This window comes from Musa acuminata, chromosome BXJ1-2 (genome assembly GCF_036884655.1).
Source record: "Musa acuminata AAA Group cultivar baxijiao chromosome BXJ1-2, Cavendish_Baxijiao_AAA, whole genome shotgun sequence".
NCBI classification, from domain to species: domain Eukaryota; kingdom Viridiplantae; phylum Streptophyta; class Magnoliopsida; order Zingiberales; family Musaceae; genus Musa; species Musa acuminata.
In genome coordinates, this window is record NC_088328.1 from 29,238,112 (window position 1) to 29,259,377 (window position 21,266).

Genomic DNA, 21,266 nt, shown 5'->3' on the forward strand with positions numbered 1-21,266 from the left:
CAAGAAACCCCATAACATATGAAGAGGGAAAGCTTGTGGAAGGATCTTGGATCAAACTTCATTCCAAACACCCACTTCCTTCTTCTTCCTCTCGTAACATCTCTCATGATTTCTCGATCAAAACCACCAAGGGCCACTAGGGTTACTACATGTGCTCCCACTCTCTTCCCAAGACCAAAAACATGTGAAGATGAGCTAGTTTAAGTAGGAGTGGAAGAAGCAAAGGCACATGATGGACAAGTCATTTGAGGCTTAAAATAATAGGAAAAGAGAAGAGATCATGGCAAAATCTTGTCTTCTTCTGTTTGGTTTGCTCTTTATGGGAGTGAGGGAGCTAAGCTTTTCCAGGCTATCTCTGAGGAAAGAACACCTAAACTCTCCTGGGAATTGAGGAAGAGGGAGCATGGCAAGGTGGGGGGGATAAGAGAAGGCCTACCTTTTATGGATTTTAATACGGAAAAGTCTTTAGGTGAAGAAGCCACCGACGAGGAGTCAGGTGGTGGTCGGTCCATCATCTGTCTTGGAAGGAAAAAAGCAAGTGGGAAAGGAAAAGATTCACCGACCAGAATTAGCATGATCAAACACTACATGTGTGTTCCCAAAGCACTACATGACTCACAGTTCCACGACTCCCCCTTCATTTATTTGTGTGTCTCCTGATGTCTTACTTTGGGTCGTCAACGTACGAAGATGAACATCTTTTACATCAGAATCTGCTTTGCAGCCCAGCCGGGCATGTAAACCGTTGTTGAGAAAACCACTGCCACTCACATAAGAGCCGGGAACAAGCGTAGCAGCAGCTGCTGCTGGTGGAGATGATGAGGACCATGATGATGTTGGTGAAAAAGGCTGCATGGCTTCTTCCACCACTGTAACGATGCATGATAGATTAAGCTTCGCAGTTGATGCCGCATGTCATATATGCCACATCCTATGAGAATTTCCAGTACTCATCTTCTTCTATGGAATGCCTTTTAGCTTAGTCTTTTGGCCTTCATGATTCCGACGTCTAATCATGTAGCTGCTCGTTCCAGCAATGTGTCCTCAAGATGTCCACTCATGCTTCCCCTAATACAGATCGTAATAATCGAACCTACTACAACTCAACATCCTGCGCATCCGTCACGGTGGTCTTAAGCTCAGTAAAAACTGTGGTAGAGGCCTTTTCCCTTTGGCTAAAGTTGCTGCTTAGATCTTGGTGGCATCTCTTGGGTTATGTACTACTGACCTATGTACTTACTTCCCACGACATACCTTAGAGGATTGAAGACCCTTTACGCGCATCAAATCTAAACGCAAACTCAAAAACTTGCGATTGTGTGTAGCTTTAGATTATTGAGGCATCAACCGCGAATGATTGTTCCCAAACATCGTTCTCTCTCTACATGGGGTTGTCCCATCGTCCTCCGAGAGAGATCTCTCCGACTTTTGCCTACTTTGCTTTGTCCACCTCCCCACGTTGGAACGAGGGCCCTTCGCCATTTGAATTTTCCATTACTTTCTATTATTTTATCCGTGCAATGCTTCCTCGCGATTCAATTTACGGCACTGACAGTGATATGATTGGTGTTCTCTAATCTTTTTGACCAATCATTTTCCCTCTCCACTCTGCTAACGATGATATCTGTGCATTCATCCGAAGCATTCAAGCCATGCATGGCAATCTGTGCGCCACTCTGCTAACCTTCAAGCTCTTTCTAATGTAAGCAAACAAATCTCCAAAAGAAATATAGTTGAATTCTAATGTAAGTATGCATGGCTGCAAATGCTTTGTTGAAGTATCTTGTTCTTGATTTCTTATCTTTTCTTCTCATCAGTCGCATCAAACTAAGATGCCAGAATTAAGTAGTTCTGGTGGAATAAGACAACGCTAATCTCGATAAGGAGCACTTCGAATCAAGAAGATTAAGCTAAATATAATTCGGTAGCAGTCAATCATCATAATAGTCCAAGACTTCTGGAAACCCTAAAACTACAGGTATAGAAGTAGAACAAGTAAAGCGCCCACACATGATTTGGGAGAAGTGATGCAATATTAGAGCAGGCGCAGTCCGTAGTCATCGGTTGCACTGGTTCGGCGTGCCGCCACGGAGGAGGAGGAGGAGGTGGAGGGTAGGGCGAGCGTCTTGCCATCCTCGAGCTGTTTCACCCCGTAGACGAGTCTGAAATGGTCGGGGTGGCTAACATGATCCTTGTGGTGGATCTTGGCCTTCGAATCGGCAACTCTGTCGGAATTCTCCACCTCAATCGTCATGGTTCTCCCCGTCAGCATCTTCACAAAGATCTACATGCCGCCGCGGAGTCGAAGGACCAGAAAGAGCGTGGACTCCTTCTGGATCCTGTAGTCGGCGAGAGTGCGGCCGTCCTCGAGCTGCTTGCCGGAGAAGATGAGTCGCTGTTGGTCGGTAGGGATGCCTTCCACGTTTTGGATCTCGGCCTTGAGGTTATCGATGGTGTCAGAGCTTTCGACGTCAAGCGTGACGGTGTTGCCGGTGAGAGAGTCTTTGCAAAGATCTATGTATGTATGTATGTATATATGTATGTATGTATACATATATAAGGAGACATGATAAGATGTTATCAATTCAATACCTATTCAGACGCCTATCGACAGAAAACAATAGATCTAAAATAAAAACAAAGATGTAAACCTAGGAATGAAACAAAGAGATGAGGAGGAAAGAACAAAGAGATGATGATTGTAGTGAGAGACTCGACATAGGATGGATGCCTCGTCGGTGCACAAGACAAGTCGGAGTCCGACCATGAATAGACAAGTCGGTGCACAAGACTGGTCGGTGGGTGTTGGTTCTTCCACTTGAACTTCGTACCAAGAAAACTTGGGTTGCATCGAGTCTTTCAAGGCACTATCTATTTTAGGGTGTGAAGCATATTTCCATATCATATTAATAAATAAAATGATTTTACTATATATTTTTTTATAAAAGATGATGGGTGAAAGTTGATCTTGATCACACGATCTTATGATGAATAAATGAGTTTTTACTAGCCAAACTAGTTAACACATTCTATAATATATTTGATTAGATTACAAACCCTTAGTCTATTACTATAAACACCTTTATCTTGATATTTTAATATAAAATATATCAAATAAAATTTTAAACTATCAATATTTGGTAATAAGTCTTAGTGCATCATCACTATAAAATTTTCAAATGTTCAAATGTTATAGTTATCACATGATGACGTATGTTGACATAGGTGATTTTTATTTGATGTCCCGAGAGATGAAGGTCGAAAATGGTATTGACATTGACATGGTAGAATCATTCATCTAACATACCAAGTTGACAAGTCATTTGATAAGTGTTGATATATCATTTACATGTTAAGGGCTAATTATAAATTACCTCATATAGTTAGTTACCTTTAACATCTCGATCCCTATATTTTAAAAAATTACATTATTATCCCTATAGTTACAAAAGTAAAATATTTAACCTTGTTTCTCCTTACGTCGTCGACTCTATTGACAGAAGATATCGCACATGTTGTCATGTGTAGAAATGATGTTTAAAATATGTAACTTCACTACTTCACTACCTCACTTCTCCCTCTGACTTTGTCCCCCCCTTCAATTTCATTATCTTCTCTAACGACCTACCCAACAACGACATCAATGGTAATCCTTATCTCTTACACCGTCATATTTCTCTTGTTTTACCATCTTACTTATCACCCTTATCCAGGAGCTTCACAAAGGTTGAATTCAACACCTGGATCTCGAGACAATGTAGAAGATAAGAATTACCACCGTTGTTGTCGTTAGGTAGATCATCCAAGAGGATAACGTAATAAGAGAAATGAGACAATGCATGAGATGAGAATTACGACTGATGTTGTCATGGGTAGACCAAACAAAGACAAAAAGAGAAATGATACAATAAAATTATCTATTTTTAATGTCATTTCTACATATGACAACATGCACCTTCCATCAACAGAATCAATAACATGAAAAAAAATAAAAATTAAATATATTATTTTTATAACTATAAAGATCCAATATAACTTTTTAAAATATATGACAATATAAATTTTTTAAAATATAAATATCAAAATATAAAAGATAACTATCATAAGATCCTTTTAACCTATATATATATATATATATATATATAGAGAGAGAGAGAGAGAGAGAGAGAGAGAGAGAGAGAGAGAGAGAAAGAGATAGGCTAAATTAACAGCAAAATGACAAACATTATATTTGAACTTTCTTTTAGAGAATTTGATGAAAGGCGAATGAGACAGAAATGAATTGCTCATCTTCTTTCTCAAACCATATCGAGAATTGAAGGAATCAGCCACACATCGCTTCTACAAGAAGAATGGAAAAAAATTTTGTATGATCTTTTACAAAATAATACAGGAAGCAACCTGAAAACAACTCAACCAAGGACATGAGGTTTTGGCTTCCTATATTTGCGCTGATAAGAACATCAATTCTCGTTATTTGATACTGCTGATGATCTTATGTAATATTGACACAAAGAATGACAAGAATACTATCCAGTCTCTTATGTACAATACACTTGAGAGCATTCTGTCGCGACATGGGAATGAAGAGTCAGCATCAAGGTAGGGACAAACATGTTTCTCCGTCTGCTCAAGTACGATGAAAATTCTGCTCAAGTACGATGAAAATTCATTTTACACGCTTTGTTCGCCTTGTTCGCCGGATAAAGCATCCTGTAAAAGAACATTCAGTCATCCGTTGAACGAGCACCAATAAGCATATCATTTACAGAATATGTTCTATAAATTATGGGATGCTGATTGATATTGATTCAAAGAATATTGGGAAAATAAACGGAATTTTCACACGAAAAATGCATCGAATTACTTGGTTTATCAAAGTATGTGTTGGTTTTTAATTTCCCAAACGGAGGGCATCCTAGAAATGACTATGGGTAAAACACCAGAAACTTCTGCCCTTCCCTGGTTCCTTCCACCAAGACTCACCAGACCCCCCCCTTTTGCCACTAAAATATGGAAGGAATTTTTCTATCAGCAACCTGTAGCGATCAGTTTCAGCATTCAACCTGAACCAGACAACCTGAACCAGAACACAATCTGACATTGTTGCTGACATGTTCTTTTGAACCTCATGTACATTTAATTAACTTTTTTTTTTTGTTCTCAACCTTGAGATTTACTAATAAATACCAATTGCCAAAGGAAAAGGGTGTCAAAAAGCCCATCCTGATTTAGGCCCTGTTTAGTGCTAGCTTGGCCTTGGGCAGAATTCTTGAAATGCAAAAATTATTTAATAACCATGTGGGTGGAAAAAATATGTTTGGAAACGATGGACCACATTGTAGCCCCAATTTACAACATGCAGCCTTGAAGAATGCCCATTGAATTTGAGTCTAATTACAAGTTCTATAAGTCCTCAAAATTTAGTACTTAAAGGAATACTTACATCTCCAGATAATTCCACAGGAAGCAAATTAATGGCATGAGGACTGAAATTGAAACTGTTTCACAGAGAACAAAAGAGAACTGATAAGTCATCAAATCATTTGAGATCATATAGAAAATCAACATAAAACCAGCCCTAAGAAGCAAGAAAAGGCAAACATATGCGTACTTCCAAATAGATAAATGATGTTGAAATGAATCTTTTTAACATAAAGTAATTATATGAAGAAAGAAAAGAAAATAAAGGTTTGGACAGAAGGGCATCCCATCGTAACTTACAAACTCATTGCAAATTTGACCACTAAATTATAAAAAAATATAACAAATTGATAATTGTTACATTAATGATTTATAATGATACAGTTAATTAGCAAATGTCCAAGTAAACAGCAAAGAATGTCAGATTATGGGCATATTAGAAGACAGTTGTAGGAAAGTTTCACCAAGTCACTAAAACTTGTTTTAAAGAACCATTCAAATAAAAAAAATAAATGTCATATCCGTTGAAGTCCATAAGTGAGAGAACAGCATGACATCACACTGTTTTATGTATCGAGAAAACATCAAATAACAAAAAGGCAAACAAGGACAGAAAAGCGGCAAAGTCAAAAGCTTGATTTACTTCATAGTCTACCTGATGCCAAGTATCATTACTAATCCATCTTTGACTGTACATATTGAAAAGGTTAGTTGTTTATTAAATGGTCCTGGTGAACCGCGTTAAATCTAACAAGAAAAATAGCCTCTTTGAAATGGTGAAAAATAAAAAAGTAACCACTCCAGAACAAGGATGGCGAGATCTTGATATGAAAGAATGAAGACACCTTTTTGGAATACATGATTGATTGGTATTGTTATGTTTTCACCATCTACAAGACCATATTCAGTTATAAGACTAGTCATACAAGGAAGATTAATGAGCCCCGACAAACTTGTCAGAAGAGATAATTACAGACATGTTGTAGGATACTATAAGCAAATTTAATTTTCTTTTATCTTGCCATCTCTTACTCCCAACAGAAAATAAAGGATAGGAATGATGTCTATTTATTCTGCAAGGTACAATTTAAGACATGATGCATTACATACTAAAGGCAAAATAAACATGACAACCAGGTTGTAGCATCACAATACTTCACTATTTTGCTTTAGAGCCATTACTAACACTTTTTTTACTGCCATTCCGTGTTGCTAAAATTAGGCAGCTTCATCTTTCATAAACTTATTCCAGTATTTGCAGATATCATGTATAACATTATAACTCACAGGTCTAAAACCCATACTCATCAGAAAAATGTCAAGCCTATTGAAGCACTGCTGTGGAAACTAATTCACTAAATATTCAGTTAAGAAAGGAACTGTGACGGACTGATGGTACCTTTAGTGTTCCTCTGAGTTTCATAAATTAACGAGACAAACAATAATGAAGGCTAATGTCCAACCTAGCATTGAGACCAAAAAGCAATAAAAAAAGAAAAAGCAAAAGACACAAAATGCAGATACCCTTGAGCTAGAACTAGCCGCCACACATATGGAATAAAGAATTCTTCAGGATGACTCTCCTGTTCATAAGTGAACTTCAACTGTGTAAACATCTGCCAAACCATGTTACTCAGTAAGCATAATAATCAAATTAATTTAAGAGTACTTATTCAAAGATTTTTCATTTAAAAATCTGAAAATATATATATTCTTTGCAAAATCATATTTGAACTTCACCTTCATCCCATCACCATGCCATGAACGAGAATTTATGATAATTACTTGAAGAACTTTGTCCACAGACCATTCACCATCCATATGCTGCATATCCATACGGCTGTTGAAAAAATCCAATACCTGCATGAAAAGGATGACTGCTAATTTTCTTCACATTCCACATTATCAATAACAACTGCAAGAAAAGAAATTCATAAACAAGACTGACAAAAATACATTTCATACTGTATATATATTTTCAAGGAGCTCATTAAACCGTGGATGATTCTTGAATGGTTGAAAAAGCTCTTGCCGATGCAAAATTGCATATACAACCTATTTTAAAAGCAGAAGAGTTAGTAATTTATCACATAGAATTCTAATTAATTTATCCAGAAGTTTAAAAAAGAGAGGAAAAGAGAGAAAAAGAGTTAGTTCACTTGGTACCTCAGGATTCCTAGGCAAGGCATATGTAAGAATAGCATTAAGGATTTCCAGTACTATTCTGAGGAAATCAGTATATATGTGAATCTCTGGTGACTGCAAGAAACATCAATGTTAAGCTGATAGGTGAAGAAGGTTGTGCCGATAGGTGTAAAAGATCGAAAACTACCATATCCTCTGTTAAGCTGACTCCTTCCATTTGGTCAGCAGATACTTTTATAACTTTGTCAGTTTTCAACTCGGCTAATTTAGTGTACCTGGAAACAGAATGATGAAGTACATAAGCTATGAAGAAATGGCGCTTTAAAATGCTTGATGCGTCCATGCCAGCACATGTTAAACGCTGACACTTGTTGTATTCTCCTCAACATGTGTTGGGTACTCATATGACATTGAAGAAGCACATAATATATGAAGGAACAGACTTTTCAAATGCTTGCGACTTGGTCATGTACGTGTTGGACCAACACTCCCTATATACTGGGTGCTTCAGTATCCTTGTAACTTCATATGCATTGAATACTTACATCTTTCTAAGGCTTCAAACTATGTCAAATATTATACCAAATGTATGTTGATTTGATTATTGACTTAATGAATTGTATACATTTTGAAGTTGTTCTTTTGAATCTTGCTTAGTACATAATACATATATAGTTGTAATGTATTTAATCGATTTCACATGATGATCATAAATAGATTAAATAACATATAGGAAATATACATGCATTAGTTATCGTGCCTATCTATCGTATCCTACATTTGTAATATTTATCTTGTCAATATGTCTGCATTGTGTTGTGTCCATGTCTCATGTCAGATTTCATGCTAAATGCTTTCCTTTGTAATAGGAACTATTGTTCTTAAAAAAAAGAGCCATACGAGATAATTATTAACTTCGGGTACTTTAACATTTTAAAAAAGATATAATGAAGTGGCATACTTGCGAGAGAGCATATCAAAAAGGCTAACCAGCCGCTGTGAAGCATAGGCACTTAGCCTGTGAACATGTGGAGCCATATTTGCTAGAATTGCCAGACAATTAGTATGAAGATAGATATCCTGTCAAAATTTCAAGGTTGCTTGTGTCAGAATCTTCACTTCAGGTATTTCCAACACAGACACTAGTTAGTTTATGGTGGCTATAATTGCAAGTTTGCAACTGTTAAAATTAAAATAAAATCAATACAGACATTTGGAATGAATTTTTATTGCTTAGAGATAAGATCATAAAGGCAGGTGTCTACTAGCATTCTCAACATGTATTTTATGATATGCCTAAGTACAAACAACCAAAGAGACTACCATGATAATCTATGTGAACTTGTACTGCCAAGCCAATTGTGATTGGACATGTGTACAAAAGAGCTTACTGAATTTTTTTTAAAAAAAACATAGATTAGATACATATAATTTACTAGAATTCGTACCAGACTACCTCAAAACACATGCATAAGCCTAAGAGAAATATGCTGCTGAAACAGCGGGAATTATTGTTCATAACCTAACCAAGAATGTTAGTTGATGATTGTTATAGTTCTGCATAACTTAGATTTATCTCTCATTATAAGTAGAAGGATTTAGCATGATTCCTGACCGAACTCCATAGAGATTTCAAATAATAGTGGTTGCAGCTGAGAGAATGTCAAGCAGTTACAGAACCTTATTAAGATTCATAAAAATCCATCACAGCAAGCACATCACTCAGATGAACTTAGAAGATTCATGTTTGGAATAACAAGAGATGACATTAATAAGGCATGTGTGTGGTTGTTTGTTTTGGTTTGTTTCATTTTTACTTGAAAAGATGGGAGCCTCACCAATCATGGTTCATGTTGAACCTTTAAATAGAGACAGCAGTATATGAAGTATGAAAACAAACTAGCTGCTAAAGCTAACAAAAAAAAAAGCACAAGTTGTTGATCTATCATGGTAAATCTAACCACCAAGAATACTGTAAATAAGAATGAAGTTGTGCTATTACTTTTCATGAAGATACAACTAGAAAACCAAGAACCTTGGAAGGGCACTTCAAGTAATGATCTTTGATTTGTTTGGCAAGAATAACCAAGAAACAATTCTACACATGAATACCATTCGAGAACATTTTCCTTACCCAAAGCTTGGAGAGGTTGTACTTCACAGTCCTAATTAGCACAATTACCATCAAAGAACCAAGAGAAGTGTGATGGAGAAGACGTTCTTCATACCATGGAACACTTGGAAGCATCTGCAGATGAAAATTGTGTAAGTAGCTATTTATGCAGGGAAAAGTGATGGGGAAAAGAGTAAACAGTTCTTACCAACTTATGTATGCTGGCATTGAAAGATGAATCCTGACTGAGAATGAGAAGGATGATAAGAAGCATATATATTTGATTTGATGTCCTCCTTGAAGCATTATAAAGTGTCTCAAGAATTGGCATCAACTGTCCAGCAAAAAGCGTGATTAAACGTCTTGCCATCAGCACATACTTACATAAAGTTCATGTGCTCATGCATATTCAGTAACGTGCTTAGCATTCATGTGACTGTAAGATGAATTACCATGCATTGCCTCACTCTAGTGCATTTATGTTTGTCCACAAACCAAACTAATAAGCATCAAGAAAACTAGGTAAAATTTTCCTTCAGAAGCAACTGAAAAAGGATGCAAAGTAACTTCTTTTTTTAGATTAATATTGTTACTAAGAGATCATAGCACAACTTGCACAACAAACTTAAAAGAGTAGTGATTTTATCAGTAAGTTGAGATCATACCAAAGTATCCAGATCAGTTCGCACCAAAACATACTCAAGAAAATCAGAGTTTCCAAGGACCAAGGAATAAAGTAACAGTACAGATGTCTCATCAGACAAGCACCTGTGACATGAAATGAAGGAGATTGATTGAAAAAGAAAGAGAATATTAAAGCAACATTATGTAGGGAAAAAAAGGAAGTTACAAAAGCAGAATGGTTTAAAGCTCAGTGAAGAAAAGAAAAAGGTGGCCTGATGCACAAGGCTCACACCAATGCAAGGTATCTGCAGGAATTTAATGTGTGCATTCTTGCAAAGCACGAGAGAATTGCTTTCTACAATCACAATATATAACCACTCAAAGATTTAAAGACTTCAAAAGAATACAAATAATGCAATGAATCTTACTAAGTAGGAAATTTTGCAAGGAAAGAACTTATAATAGTAAAGATGTGAAACAATTTTACAGATCTACATGCATATATCCGCACAAAAAAGTCCAAAAAGAACAGAGGGGTTATCAGAAGTTCAAAGTTTCAGAAGCAATTCACAAAACTTGTGATCCTTACAGTCTGCCAAGTTACCACAAAGTCGACAACAATCTTCGAAAATTTAAGATTGCAAAGTCAAAAAAATCACAGGTAAGTTAAACAAATATACATCAATTTTAGTTACATTCCAGCTAAAATAACAACAACAAACATTAAACTTGAATAATTACAGTTGATCAATGAGTCTTTTTCTGACTCCCAATATTCAAAGCCTACGAGCAGTTAAACAATCTTACATAATTCAAAAATCAGGTGAATTACCAAAAAAACATATGCAGGTAAGTTATTGACTAAGAAAACACAACAGTTGTCCTCTAAACATTCACAAGCCCACAAACCATAGAGTAAATGAGATGATATTCTCAAACTGAAAGCAGTATTCAAAGACCAATAACATTCAAATATAAATAAATTGAAAATTTGAAGTGATACATACAGTCCAAGGGAATCAAACAAGGATGCAAAAGGTAATCTAACAAGTGGTCCATTATGTGCGTTTCCCTCAATATCAACACGATCAACTGAAAGCACAAACAATTTTTTAGAATTTATTTAACGGTTGACAGTCAGGAAGTATGCAAGTGAAAATATGTCTCACATTGGATGTCTCTAGCATTTTCTAGTGCCTTGCAGTAAGGATTCTCATAGAAAGATGAACTCTCTCTCAAATAGGTAGTAGAATCAACATCCCCCATATTGTTGTCGGTCAAAGACTTCACCACAAGACACTTTCGATAATGAACAAGTACAAGTAAAACAAGTAGGCTTTTTTCTGCCAACGGACTTCTTGCACCTGCACTGCTTGAACTGAGCAGGTAGTTGAATGTGTAATATGGCAGTAGCACGAAATTAGCTGCAGACATTTAGATGCATATGATTAGACTGCTCTGTGAGAAGATTGTTGAAAAAGCAGCTAAAGCTCTAATAAGGAGGACATGTGATGCAAATCAAGCGTCAAACACTTTTTATAACGGGAGCCACAATCTCAAACAAATAAAATTCAGAATAGAACTCTCAGTCAATTGAACGGAGTTCTGAAATTATGGATACAAGTACGTATATCAGGTGTAATGTGTCCTCTGAAGGCAAAATGCAAATTCCATAAAGATTGCAGCCAGTAATATAGAAACCAATAAAACAAGAAAGAAAGTAGAATTTCAATATGACCAACAAACGATAAAGTTATAAACATCATACTTAAGTAGCAGAACTTCTAAATGTGATGAAACTTTTTGCTTTCCCTAAATAAATCCATGACAAATAAAGAAGAATAATACATTTATAGCCTTCCATTGGACATCTTTAGGCTTTCACTTTCATTCTGTAACATGCCAACTGAAACCAATTTAAAATTACAAGACTAGACACATTTTTTCCTCCTGCTTTGAGATCATTCTCACTTACTTTGGCCCATTTTGAGCTTTCAAGGTTGCTAATTGTACCCCAAGAGAGCATATCAAAACAATACTCTTGTGGTGGAGGGAGTATTGGCTTTAAAAATCCAGCTCTTATGGATTACAATTGATCAATTTGCATGTCTCAATCCTTTCACTCTTTGGAGGATCATTTGAAAGATCAAAGTGATTCTTTCCACCTAAAAGCAACCCAACATAGTCTGTGATTATCATATGCTGTATGAAATGCCTACTAACCCACTGAATGATTAGTCCAACTTCATGGTACCGTATCAACAACGAAAAACTTGACATCGAAGCCATCATAACCAAATCTACGAGGCAGTTCATCTTCAAGCTAATATTTCACCACCTCAAATCTTTGAAGAAGTCCAAGATAATAAGGATTTCAATGTTGGACATGTCAAACAGGTGTCACCACCATGTATTAAGCAGGAAAGATGGAAGCAAAGCACACTAGTATACTCTGTTACACGAACAAAGCCACTTGACGTCTACAAGATTTGATTAACTAGAAGCAATGTGATTAACTAACAGCACAGTGTTCATTTCATATCTAAAACTAGCTATAATCATTCCTTTGGGTAATTCAAGCAAATTCATATCGAAAACTAGCCATAATCATTCCTTAGTCTTGAATTGAATGCTCTGAAACTGAACTTAAATATAATCTGAACTTCCAATGGGAAAGAAAAATAGAAAATTTCTTCCTTAAAGATACAAACATAACTATGGAAAAGAATGACTATAAGATATCCATCAATAACTTGAAGTATTATTCTCAATTGTCGAATCTCCATATAAACCCGAAACCTTAATTTTGTATATAGAACAGAACCATGAACCAAGTCTATATTCACCTTTTAAAATAAAGGATAAAAGTATTAATTGGTACTGTTAGTAGTGTCTGTTCTGCAACAAAACTGGCCACAACATCTAGCAAACAGTATAAATAGACAAATTGAGAGCAAATATGTGGTGGTGCTCATGTATTTGATGAATATTAGAGAAGCCCTTTAGAATGATGCAAAGAAATGGAAAGAACAATATTACCAGCCACAGAACCAACTCTTTGCAGAACGCCTGACTGGTTCCCTTCAGGAGAGAAAGGATATGTTGAGCCATCAAAAGGAAAGCGCGGACGAGTTATAAAATTCAACAATAGCTTCCGAACTGTGGAAGCTACCACGGCACTTTCCTGATCAGAAAAGAAATCATTGGAGATATTCATAGATAGGTTTTTTCTTTGATTTGGAAAAACAAAAGGTGTCTATTTCCTGTTCGTACCTGAAGCATTGCTGCATCAATAAATGGATGAACATCTTTCGGCCCTGGTGATGGTCCAGAGCAGAGTTGAGTCGACATTGCCACCAACATCAAATTCAGCAGTTCATGATGGAGGAGGCATGATCGAGGACTTGCAATGGAGATATAAATTTATTTAGAACAAGCGGAGCAAATTATTTCTGACCAGGACTTTCATTTCGAGCAGTGTAACAAATATACCTTACATCTGAGGAACCAACAAAACTGAGCATGCCTCGTATGATGAAAACTTCAATGCTTTGATCTACAAGAGGCAAGACAAAATTCACATTCAAAGGCACAATTGCCCACAAAAATTGGTCAGCCATTTCTAGCAAATGACCCACTCATGCTAATATAAAATATAACAGTAGTAAAACCTCATATTAGCTTCAAGAGAAATGGAATTACCAATAGGAAAATATGATGATCTAAGATATATAACACAAACAGCAATTTAATTGTCATTGAAATCTTTTTGCATAAAAGTGGAGTCTCCAAATTTGTTAATAGTTACTAATAATTACTTGGCCACAAATAACTAAATGATAGCAGTTAATTCGTATAAATACTGACAGTATAATTGTAAATAGTTCCTGAAAAGTAAACCAATACCAGTAGGCAAATTACACTGCCTCTTCTCATCTTTATCAAGGTTGAGATGTAGCTCTTCAAAATTTGCACCTTTTACATTCTCAATTATGAACTTAAGAAATACAGATGATATGTATGCTGCATTGACAGACTTTCGATAAGCTGTAGCCGATCCTGAAGAAGTTGAGATCAAGTCTTGCAAACACCACGCCAAGTGAATCAAAATTTTTGCAAGATGGTTTGTGTGGTAGTTGTGTTGTGCTGCACATTCATCGAGAGCAAATAAAATAAGCATCTGAAAAGAAATTCATATGAGAAGGCATACTCTAATCAATTGTGACCAATCACAACATGCAAATATTCAATGCAACCCATATTCCACAACCAAGTGTTTCATCTTTTATAGCCTAATTAATCTTTGATGAATGCAACCTGAGAGTCCCCGGAACCAATAGGTGAATATGTATATGTATATATATATATATATATATATATATATATATATATATATATATATATATATATATATATATATATATATATGTATGAAAGAAAATATAACCAAATGTATCATCAGTATAATTTGAAATGCTTTTCTAACCAGCTTAAAACTCTATCCTTCCCAATGGTGCCTGTTTGACAAGCCAAGACAGCTGTAGTTGAGAGATAGGCATTACTGAACTTAAAAAACCAATTAATAAATAGGAAACTGACATTCATAAGTAACAAAAATAAATAACAACAGAAATGCTCAAATAAGAACCACCCACAATTTTCTTGTCCATGGAGAAGAGCGTATATGAATAAGAAAACAGAAGTGTCTCTTATTATTTACCTGCAAGCCAACTATTTGCAAATCAATTTGCAGTGATAAGATTATATGCAAAATTGAACCCCTGCAATTAAATTTCTTTTCCAGTGACAGTACTTGCAAAATCATCCTTTTTCATGAAAAAACTCTTTCGGCCATGCTCCATGGAACCAAGACAAGATTTGTTGCCAGCAAAGAAAACAGGCTGTATTGCTACGTGGAACTTGAATCCATGAATCATCTTATAGATGATCATCTATATCATTTTTTTACTTTAAATGCTACATTGAGCATAATTTCCCCCTAACTGTTCCTCCTCTTGTTTGCTTGTTGATGTATTACTCAGTCAAACACCACGAATGATGGTGCAAAACAAATGGAAGGTGTCATGCAAGAAACACAGGCAGGAAAAGCAAAAGCATCATCAACTTGAAGATTTTGAATTCTTTCAAGCATTTATATGAACCGACGTTCGTAATTTTGTACCGTACTGGAGTATCGAGTTCAGCTCGATACGAGCGGTACGCTATGGCATACTGCTCGATATATATATATATATATATAGTTAAAAAAATAAAAAAAGAGGCGACGTAATGTCGTTTCTTCTCCCCGCGCAAGTTAAGAGAAGTCACCAACGACACCAAGGTCTCCCGACGAAGCCTCGGTGATGTCACCGAGGTTTCTTCTCGCCATGTCGAGGCTTCTTGTCCCCGCGCGGATTAGGATAAGTTGTCGATGACGCTGAGGCCTCGTTGCCTCAAACGAGGAGGCGACATCTCATATGCGACATTCGATGAGGGAGGGCGGCAACGAATCGGGACCGTCGAGGGAGAGCGACGTCGGATCTCCAGATTCTCCCTTTTCTTCCTCCTCTTCTTCTCCCTCTTCTTCCTTCTCCCTCGACTAATACCGTCCGGTAGCGGGCGACGACGGTCAAAATCGACCGTCACCGACCGATTTTGGATGGTAACGGGGCGGAAACAACCCCGGTCGATGGTATTACCCGGTAGCAGGCGATCCATGTGTCGATCTGCTGGCGGACCGGTATCATATCGAAATTAAAAACCCTGATCTGAACTACCCAAATAACCCAATGTATTCTTTATTGTTTTAAGAGACCCTTTTCAGTTTTTTGAGACACTTTTTTAATAAGAAACACAGTTGATGACCATTCCTTCAGTTCTTTGGATTGGAACCCCTAATCAACATTCTAGCCTTATCTTAGGAAATAGAGAAATATCGTACAGCAACTTATTGCTTTCAGTTCTATTGGTTGCAATTATCATCAACTAACAAAAAGCATGCCTTTTTATTTTCTAACAACACCTACTCAACCCATGATCTGACATCACACATCTCTCCTTCTTCGGCGCCGTTGATCCACTGTATACCAACAATAACAACAAAGCCTTAAGTCCCAACTATTTTGGATTGGTTGTATCATGTATGGATCTTGTACCACCATTGAGATCCGTAAAAACTCATATACTTATTTAAGTTCAAAGCAATTAAATCTTTATTTATAGTTTCTATTAAAGTTTTTTTAGGTCTTCCTCGACCTTTCATCGTACCACTAACATTAATCATTTTACCTCTTTCAACTACCGCATCCGAATGTTTCCTAGGTACATGCCCATATCATCTTAAACGATTTTCTCTCATTTTATCCTCTATTGAAATAATACCTAGTTGTTCACGAATAAAAGTATTTATTTTTCTATCTTTCCGAATAATTTCATACATCCATCTCATCATTCTTATCTCGGTAAAACAAACTTTTTGTATATGTTGCTTCTTAATTATTCAACACTCAGATTCATAAAACATTATTGGTCTCAAAACTATTTTATTTTTTTTTTTTAATCTCAAAAGTATCCGATGACCACACAAAACTCCTAACACCTCTCATCATTTTAACCATCCTGTTTTTATTCTATGAATAGTATATTCATCGATCTCTCCATCTTGCTGAATAATTGATCTAAGATACCTAAGGCTTTTACTTAAAAAGACTTCCTGTCCATCCAACTTAACTATATTCTCATATTTATTCCTAAAATCACTAAAACTATATTTTATATATTCAGTTTTAATCCTACTTAATCTAAACCTTTAGTTTCTAAGGCTTGCCTTCATAACTTAAATTTATAATTAATTTTACTCAGGGTCTCATTAATTAAAACAATATTATCTACAAATAACATACATCAGAGAGGTCTATCATGTAAGTGACTAGTAAATTCATCCATTATCAATGTGAAATAGTATGAACTTAATGCGGAACCTAGATATAATCCTATACTAATAAAAAAACTCACTAGACAGGCTCCCTATGGTTCTAGCACTAGTAGCTACATTATCATACATATCTCTAATAACATTAATATAATTAGTGGATATATCTTTCTTTCTAAAACCTACCATAATAAATCTCTAGGAACTCTATCATAAGCCTTCTCTAAGTTAATAAAAACCATATACAAATCTTTGTTTTTCTACCTATACTTTTCTATTAATTTTCTTAATAAATAAATAGCTTCTATGGTTGATCTTTCAGGCATAAAACCAAATTGATTTTTAAATATATTTGTTTCAAGTCTTATCCTACTTTCGATAACTCTTTCTCAAAATTTCATAATATATACCATAGTTTCCAATTTAACTAATCAAATCCCACATGACAAGCATGAGACTTATGATCTTATCTTTTGAAAATGCATGTTCAAACCATGTCTATTCAAAAGCTAATCAACTTCTATTGCATTGGTAAACTCCGAAATCAACAAGAAATTCATGCGATGAACTGTAGCGCCATGGTTTTTACAAAAGAAAGGTGACATAAAGGTTCAAGTGTCGCTTCTAAACTTATCAGTTGCTCTCTTGGCCATGAGCATCTAAATCTCACTTGACATACTGTCTTGTATATGAGTCCTCTTTAATTCTTCATAATATGAGTTAGTGTCAAACATCAAATTTGGCAATACTCATGCCAACACATACAGATCCTAGTTAAATACACTAGAATGAAAGTTGAAAGACTATATCTTAGTTTTAGATACCTCAGAACTTTTGGCCTCCTGAGCAAACAATTCTCAAACTACTAACCAAAAGGTCCATAGCAGACGATATATTTATTCTCCTGAGACTTGCATCATAATTATAATGCATTCAGAAGTAACATTTATGATATAGAACTCCAAAACTAATTAATTTAAAGCAACTGGATATCTCAGAAACAACAAAAAAAAGAGAGACTATAGAGGATTTTGAATGCATTGGCATATTCACATTCTTGACATGTCTCAAAACAAAGTAACTATAATTTGCACAGCCTTAGTTTCAAAAATAAAATTGCATGGTGTCTTGCATTTCTTAGTCCCAACAAGAGACATAATAAGTCATGCATAACTAACAATGCCCTTGTTCTTTAACCTCGAGCACCAACAGCAACAGAGGGCACCATTACGTGGCAGGTAATGTGATCTACCAACAAGATTATCACGCTAACCACATCTAGTGAAAGAAACTAATCATCATAATTATGCATGAGTTCATTCAGAAACAATTTTGCCACACTAGGACTTAAGGTGGACATCCACATTCCTGGCTTTCCAATTTTTCAACCATATACATAATTAGAGAATACATCTAGGCCCCAACAAAAGAAAATGAAATTACGCATAACTAACTTTGCCCATATGCTTGAACCTTGAGCACCAACCAGAAACAGAGGGCACCATTACATGGCAGGTGTCAGCATCTATCGACAAGATTATTATGCTAACCACATTTAGTGAACAAAATTATTCATCATTAACCGTCGTTGGGACTTCTATCAAATAATAGTATCAGTGATCGAAAATTATTCATCAAAGATTATTATGATAGCCTATCAACAAGATTATGAAACATGAGTTCATCTAGAAAACACAATTGTACCACAGAAGGACTTCTATCGAATAATAGTAATGTAGGTAGACGTCTTAATTCCCACCCTTCCAGATCTTCGACCTTATACATAATAAGAGATTAGTTCCAGTGGATCATTCAGCATCAAACCTCTCCATAAACCAAGAAAAGGAATTATTTCTATAAACAGAGAATGAAAATGGAAGGCGAGCCACTGACCAAACAACTGGCAAGCCTGCAAGACGCGATCTTGCGGCCACTGTAGCGTGAGGGGGAGCTCCAGCAGCTGGTTCCAGAAGTCGGAAGATAGCGGGTAGGGCTTCTCCCCGACGAACGCGGCCATCAGGTTCTCCGCCGCGTCCTGCGGCCTCGCGCCGCCCCTCGGCGTCGACGGCGCGGCGCCCATTTCGAAGGGAACCCGAAACGCTAGAACCCTAAAACTCCACCTCGCCCTCAGATCAAAAGGGAGAAGCGCAGATCCAACGATGGAATCCCACCTCGACGTCCCCGGGAGACGAGATCGCGTCGAAGCCGACCAAATGAGGCAAGAACTTGGGATTGAAGCAAAGGGGAAGAAGAGGCGAGTTATTAATCTCTCCCTTCCTTTTTCTTCCTTTCTACTCGTTTCGATTTTATGCCATTATTTTTCCCCTTTTCTTGAGCTAATTATTTGTGGGTGGTCGGTGAAGACTAATATAATGACTAAAATACCCTTTCCTACACGAACGATGCTTTCGAAATAACGGCAATCTAACTGTAACAGCGTTTTATTGTGATACGTATAACGGGAAATTTAGAAATCTTCTAAACCGTTACAATGTTTGTATATCTTTGGACAAATGTGTAAGCTTATTTTGTTGGTCTATATTTTATGTGCAATCCTTGATTTTAGGATTTCAAAACCTTTTTATCTTTTATTATCGTCCATTGCAAATCATAATAATACATAGCAATTGTGATAACGGTTTGGAAGTAACGCGTACATTTATTTGTGTAACTGGTATTTACGTTAAGGGCGAATTCGTCCTTTTACCGGGATAGCTGTTTCGCTGTTCCAGAGTGGAACCGGATCCGGTGCTAACGGTGAAGGAGAGGCGATCTCGGCCGTTCAGTTGAAGAAGTCAATAAGTGAACGGTCGAGATGGTTGAATTGACGTGGCTAACTCGTATGGTTGGTGGGTTGGCACTCCCGAGGTTACGAGTCGATCCGGTTGACTTATCAGCACGCAGTGCGTTGAATAAACTGCTCTCGCTTGAATTATGCTCTTCGGCCTAACCTTATATCCCATTAATTTCTATTTGGATTGTCGATGTGTAATCGAAGTGTATACATGAAATCTTGGTGGACTCGATTGATGGGTGGTGGTGGAGCGATCGGCATGAGATGCAAGGGGTCAACGGTGCAACGTTATCAAATTTCTTTTGACTTTTCTGGGACGTAAGTTGGTCGCATTAACGTTGGTTCCTTGGAAAGGAGAACATCCCGTTGACTTTCAATGTGAGACCTCATCCATCCTGCATCTGCTGCTCCCAACTCCAACCTTGTAATGATGGAGGACAACCTTTATGTCTCCAACAAGGAAAATGGCCTTCATGATTTTTCGTCCTTCTCTAGCATTTAGATATCCTTTTTATCTTTATGTTTGATGTGAATGTCATATGATTAAAAGTAAAAAAAATTTATAGAAATCAAAACTTAGAAGAAATTAGAGTGCAAAAATAAAATATTTAAAGGATAAATAAAGAATTAATTATAAATTTTCTCCTGTAATTAGTTATTTTTAGTATTTCGATTCTAATTTTTAAAAATTATATTGACATATTTATACTTATAAAAGTAAAATATTTAATCTTATTTCTTTTCACATTATTGATTCTACTTACGAAAATACTATACGTGTTTAGTGATAAATCAAAGTACGATATAGTCAACACATGCTCAGTGATAAACTTTGTGATATTTTTATCAATAAAATCGACGGTTTAAGGAAAAACGAAACTAAATATTTCACTTTAATCAGTATAGGAATCTCAATATTAAGATACTAAAGATAACTAATTTGTAAAGAATAATCTATAATTACCTCACATCTTTTTCTTTCTCTATCTTATGTTGAGTAGATTAATCGTTGTAGTCTTCATTTTCTCCTCCTCTCTTAATTTTTATTTGTATAAAACTTTTTGAGACGTTTAAGAAGGATCTATAATTTCTTTCCTTTCCGGTGGGGTTTAATTATAATCATCATTAAATAAATTATAAGAATATATTTAGAAATGCAAATATAATTATACCTTGTTTATGTCTTAAGCTTTCAGATTTAATGATATTAATCAAGAATATGGCTTATGCTTCAA

The 21,266-nt window shown here is 36.0% G+C and overlaps 1 protein-coding gene across 1 annotated transcript; it reads right to left on the minus strand.

The window, feature by feature from the left end:
• Nucleotides 1-4,315: 4,315 nt before the first annotated feature.
• Nucleotides 4,316-19,538, minus strand: LOC135608180 (uncharacterized). Its single transcript, XM_065100766.1, has 18 exons — nucleotides 19,131-19,538; nucleotides 14,213-14,452; nucleotides 13,799-13,862; nucleotides 13,580-13,709; nucleotides 13,346-13,490; nucleotides 11,476-11,730; nucleotides 11,314-11,398; nucleotides 10,348-10,450; nucleotides 9,891-10,016; nucleotides 9,704-9,817; nucleotides 8,531-8,649; nucleotides 7,757-7,844; nucleotides 7,591-7,683; nucleotides 7,390-7,479; nucleotides 7,165-7,284; nucleotides 6,949-7,040; nucleotides 5,447-5,501; nucleotides 4,316-4,713 (listed from the first exon to the last, which is right to left on the minus strand). The coding sequence occupies exons 1-18, from the start codon at nucleotides 19,315-19,317 to the stop codon at nucleotides 4,675-4,677; spliced, it is 2,145 nt and encodes a 714-aa protein (XP_064956838.1). The 5' UTR covers nucleotides 19,318-19,538; the 3' UTR covers nucleotides 4,316-4,674.
• Between the last annotated feature and the right edge of the window lie 1,728 nt (nucleotides 19,539-21,266).

What these genes read in the sequence shown, in the direction of transcription:
- LOC135608180 (XM_065100766.1), bottom strand. Translation starts at nt 19,317, where the DNA reads ATGGGCGCCGCGCCGTCGACGCCGAGGGGCGGCGCGAGGCCGCAGGAC. An exon ending in AAATGCTAGAGACATCCAAT is followed by an intron (nt 11,399 to 11,475) that starts GTGAGACATATT and finishes TTGTGCTTTCAG; the next exon opens with TTGATCGTGTTGATATTGAG. An exon ending in ACAACCTCTCCAAGCTTTGG is followed by an intron (nt 8,650 to 9,703) that starts GTAAGGAAAATG and finishes AAATTTTGACAG; the next exon opens with GATATCTATCTTCATACTAA.